Source organism: Amphimedon queenslandica, unplaced genomic scaffold (genome assembly GCF_000090795.2).
Source record: "Amphimedon queenslandica unplaced genomic scaffold, v1.1 AMPQUscaffold_13322, whole genome shotgun sequence".
Taxonomy (NCBI): domain Eukaryota; kingdom Metazoa; phylum Porifera; class Demospongiae; order Haplosclerida; family Niphatidae; genus Amphimedon; species Amphimedon queenslandica.
This window is the reverse complement of record NW_003546442.1, coordinates 132,584-137,595: the sequence shown is the minus strand read 5'-3', so window position 1 is coordinate 137,595 and position 5,012 is coordinate 132,584. Positions and strand designations below refer to the sequence as shown.

General features: G+C 36.8%; 2 protein-coding genes across 2 annotated transcripts in view; both read left to right on the top strand.

Annotated features, from left to right (window-relative positions):
• Positions 1–5,012, top strand: part of LOC109583162 (nodal modulator 1-like) — a 16,648-nt gene continuing 11,636 nt past the window's right edge. Inside the window, exons 1-7 of the mRNA XM_019998380.1 lie at positions 1–154; positions 219–308; positions 363–408; positions 456–556; positions 718–824; positions 1,010–1,082; positions 1,169–1,249. Coding sequence (XP_019853939.1) covers positions 17–154; positions 219–308; positions 363–408; positions 456–556; positions 718–824; positions 1,010–1,082; positions 1,169–1,249 — 636 coding nt within the window. The 5' untranslated portion in view covers positions 1–16. The remainder of the gene's footprint in view (positions 155–218; positions 309–362; positions 409–455; positions 557–717; positions 825–1,009; positions 1,083–1,168; positions 1,250–5,012) is intronic.
• On the top strand, positions 3,129–5,001 carry LOC109583163 (zinc finger BED domain-containing protein 4-like). The gene is made up of 2 exons (XM_019998381.1): positions 3,129–3,449; positions 3,497–5,001. Exons 1-2 carry the CDS (start codon positions 3,183–3,185, stop codon positions 4,979–4,981), a joined length of 1,752 nt encoding a protein of 583 aa, XP_019853940.1. The 5' UTR covers positions 3,129–3,182; the 3' UTR covers positions 4,982–5,001.

Here is a 5,012-nt window from a genome sequence, read left to right as displayed (position 1 = left end):
TAACACGTGGTGCTCGATGTCATCTGCCCTGACGTTTTCTCTGTGTCTTCTGCTATTTCCATACCTTTCCTTTAGTCAGGATGTTATTACTTGCAATGGAGTCGTGAAAAGTCAATACTCGGCTAATTATCCACTCGATTATTCAAGAATTAATGTCAGTTATGCTAGTGGCCCTGTCACATGTAGTCACGTGATATCTTGTAACTCCTCCCCTTTAGATTCAGCTACTAACCAGTTCAGGTGCTATCAAAGAAACAAGCGATTGTTCACCTACAAACGGTTACTTTCTAATACCCGTCTATGACAAAGTAATGAATCCATTTTATTTTTTAAACGTGGTTATTTTATGTACATGTAATTAGGGAGAGTATGTGATAAGGATTGTCCCTCCCACTGGGTGGATATTTAGTGAGTTATGTCAATTTATTTGTTTTATGTATTTTTGGGTATTTTAGATCCAAGTGAAGTTAAGTTAAACGTAGATGGATCTACTGATGAGTGTAGCAGAGGGGAAGACATTGTGTTTAGTTTTACTGGTTTCTCTGTCACTGGCCAGGTAAGAGAGAGAGAAATTTAAGCTTTTTCAAAGTCTAATTGATAATGAGCCACTTGTTTGAGAAATGGATGATGTGTCACATTTACTACATGCGCTATACAAAAATGTGACTATGAAGACTAAAAGTACCTTTTTGCCAATGGATTACACTTTTTTATTAGGTAATTATAATTGGAAAGGAGAAGGAAGGTCCTTCAGGTGTGACTGTCTCTCTCTTGTCTAAGCCGGATACTCCTATAGCTACAAACTTGTCCATAGATGGAGGAAAGTAATTATTGACTAGTTAGGCGTGTTATATACATGTAGCTATTTGTTCTTGTTTCTTTGTGTGTGTGTGTGTGTGTGTGTGTGTGTGTGTGTGTGTGTGTGTGTGTGTGTGTGTGTGTGTGTGTGTGTGTGTGACTCTCTGCATGTTTGTGCTTATACTACTGCTTAGTTGTGTTTCGTACCTAGGTTTTTATTAGAGGGTGTTCCTCCTGGTCATTATGTACTTAAAGGTAGTCATCCTTTCTGGAATATCAACAAAGTATGTGTCATTTTCATTTTAAAGTATTGGTAGTACTGTACCTCTGTTCTTTCTCTTTCTCTCTCATTTTTTCTCATTGTTATTAGAATGAAGTTCGTTTAGAAATATCTTCTGATTCTGTAGTTGTTCCAGTTGGCTCTATTATAGTGGAAGGATTTGATGTCAAGGTACATAATAATATTACTAATAGTACTCTTACAGTGTGGTTGTTATTTATTAGCATTATCTACATACATATAGCAAACATGGGGTAATATGTAATAGTAATAGTAATAGTAATGATTACAAATATTGGTGTAATAGTAATATAATAGTAATTGAAAAAAACAAAATCCATTGTAATAGTAATAGTAATATGAAATAGACTCTCAGTAATAGTAATTGTAATAGAAATTACAATATAATATGTGTTGATTACATGCATGCTGCACTTGACAGTTAAGCATCAATTTGTCAGTGCCACTGTCAGGAGGAATTTTGTGACACACCCGATTCTATTCAAGTTGTTTAGTCATGTGTAGAGAGCACGATTTTATATCAAAGCTTGTATTTATGTACATGTACCTTCACGTAAAAGTAATAGTAATATAACCAAAATACAACAATAAAGTAATAGGAATTAAATGTTAAGTAATAGTAATACTAATTACTTTAGTTTAGTCAAGTAATGTAATAGCAATAGTAATATTCTGGTAATAGTAATTGTAATAGATTTCATTTTAATGTAATTGACCCCATGTCTGACATATAGTAGCATCACTGACCATAAAAATCATTTGTAATGTAATGTGAGTGTTTAAAAAGCATGTAGGAGCGTTTTATGTTACTGAGGATCTTCAAATTATTGTGGTGTGGAGTGTGGATGGTAGAACTATGTTGTGCATCTCCAGTCTAAGGATTGCCTGGAGTAGTAGCAAGCTTTCTGATGTTTGGCTGTTTAATATACGTGCATGTGCATTTACCTTTGTGTGTGTGAATTTTGTAACTGAGACGAATTAATCTAAGAACAAACTTTCAGCGATATACTTGTGTGTACATGTACAATGTACATGTATATCAGATTTTCCACAGGATGTTGGCAACTTGGCATAGTACTCATGTAGCTTCTTGTTGGTGGATTACAAATTAAGTTGCACAAAAATTAGGCCAAAGACCCGGTACTATAGTACTGGGAATTTTGACAGTCACAAGGAGAGAATTCTCCATTTTATAATTTTTCCTGATGCATATATGCATGTCTTTATGTGTTCATTGTGTTATATGTATCAACTTTGAACATGTCCCGGTCAAATTTGGTTCTTTATGAACTTTTAAAGTTGCCAAAAATTAGGCTGAAAAATTCCCTGCAGACCTCAATCAAATATCATCAAAAATGGCTATGAGAGAATTCTCCATTTTTTCTGTTACATGTACATACGTGTTTGCATAGTGTGTGAGAAATTTGAACTGATTTCGAGCAAAATTCGATTTTTAATGAATTTTAAAATTTACTCCCAATGCCATATGCTCTCTATTGCAGTGCTGTCAGCTGCTGTTTAGCTCACTTAATTAGCATGCTTTATGGGAAACCCTGATGTGTAGTATAAAGCCATGCCTTGTACTCACACATAGTGTGAGGTTTGGTACATTTAACACTATCTCTCTTCCTTGTTAGTCAATCAGCATATGTTACATTGTAATTGGTTTGTATTCCCTTTTGGTCTCAATACCATAACTTAAAAGCTTTTCAACTAGGGGTGGGCGATATATCGAAGTGATCGATATTTTATCGATATATCCGGATATCAATGCATATCGATAGTAAACTTTTGAAAATTATGTGTTCGATATGATAACCACACCCACTTATTACAGTTAATAAACCATTTATATTAAAGTTAACAAACTATTTTATCATAACCACACCCACTAACAATTATTATTATTCAAGTTAACAAACTGTTTTTATTAAAATGAATTATTCATTACTACAATACTACTAGCTAGACAATCATTGTGGTCTATACTACAGCTGCAGTCAATTGTGAAGTCTTAGTCTTATACTAACAGTTAGATAAGATTAAAATTAATTTAGCTACTCTTGCTACTCATAAACAAGCTATGGATTTATCATTTTCCAGTCAAGAACTCAGTTCAGAGCCTAGCAATTCATCTGATGAGACACTAGAGCTAGCAGCTGGTGCATCAAGTACCCCTCGAAGTACCCTGTCATTGAACTTGACATCAAATTCGAGTTCGAGGTCAGGTAAAAAGAGAAGTTTAGCATGGGTACACTACACAACAACAACATCAGACGATAAGACTGCCCAGTGTAACTTGTGTGGAGAGAAAGTAAAAACATCTGGAAATACTACAAATTTAATGATAGTAAGTATATACTACAAAAAATAAACATGTAATCATTATGTCTGTAGCATTTGAAAAAATACCACGAATCTGAACATGCAGCCATCATGCAGCAGCAGGAAAAAGTGACACAAAATCCGTCAAAAAAGCGCTGCACTGAATTAGCAAAGGGTCAGCTAACACTATCTGGATCAATAGAAAGGACAGCAGGATATCCTAGTATGGAATTAAATACATCTATAATTATATTGACTGTTATTTACCTAGAGAATTCATTTAAACGAGCTTTAATTGACAAGGCCCTTGTTAAAATGATCACCACTGATCTACAACCTGCAAGTTTTGTGGAAGACACTGGATTTAATGAGTTCCTCCGTGTCATTGATCCGAAGTACACTCCTCCAAGCCGGCGTACCATCATGCGAGATCATCTCTCACAGTTGTATAGCTCAAAGTGTGATGAGCTGAGGAAGGAGCTGGAAGGAGTACAACACTGCTCGATAACAACAGACTGCTGGACATCACGAGCAACAGAAGGGTATATTATTGTGACATGCCATTACATCAGGAATAATTGGGAGCTTCGATCAATGGTACTCAACACTACTCGTCTGACAACAAGTCATACCTCTGAAAACCTCGCCTTAGCACTGAAAGAGATTACTGATCGTTGGGGGATCACAGAGAAGGTACACTGTTGCATATCAGACAGTGCTAATAATATCAAGCGAGCTATACGACTGAACCAATGGAGCCATCTTTCCTGTCTGGCACACACGATAAACCTCATTGTTGCCACTTCCATCAGTCATGACCAGGAGCTTGTCACTCTAGTTGGAAGTGTGAAGAAGATTGTCAGTTTTTTTCACCACAGTTCAAAGGCAATGGATAGCCTTCATTTAAATCAGAAGCGTCTCAACCTACCCGAACACAAGTTGATCCAGCAGGTAGACACAAGGTGGAATTCCACCTATTATATGCTAGAACGATATCTTGAGCAATATGAAGCTATCAAGACCACCTTGTGTTTGCTAGACCGCAATGATCTAATGATTCCTAGAGAAAGGAATACTGCACTCCAGGAGGTAGTAAAAATTCTCACCCCATTTGAATCCGTGACGAGAGAAATATCAAGTGAGAACTACACATCTGGGTCAAAGATTATACCGATCTCAAGGTGTCTTCAACGTTTAGTATCCACTTCAGTGACATCACATTCTCTAGCAGAGAGCCTAGTTACAGAAATGAGGGCACGGTTTTTAGGGATGGAAGAAAATAACCTCCTTACTGTGTCGACTCTGCTGGACCCTAGATTTAAGAAGCTCGCTTTTTCTGATAAAGATGCAGCAGAGAGAGGTGTCAGGATTCTTCTATCTGAGGCTTCTATTGATGTTCCGGCAGGTAACAGTAGGGTCAATGAGCCATCAGTCTCAATCCAGTCTGCAGAGCCACAACCTAATGACCTCTGGAAGGTATTTGATGAAGAGGTTGCTCAGGTAGCTACTCAGAGAACGGCAGTACATCAGCATACACTGAAGTTCAACAGTTCATGAGATCCCCTGTCATTTCTAGATCCGAGTGTCC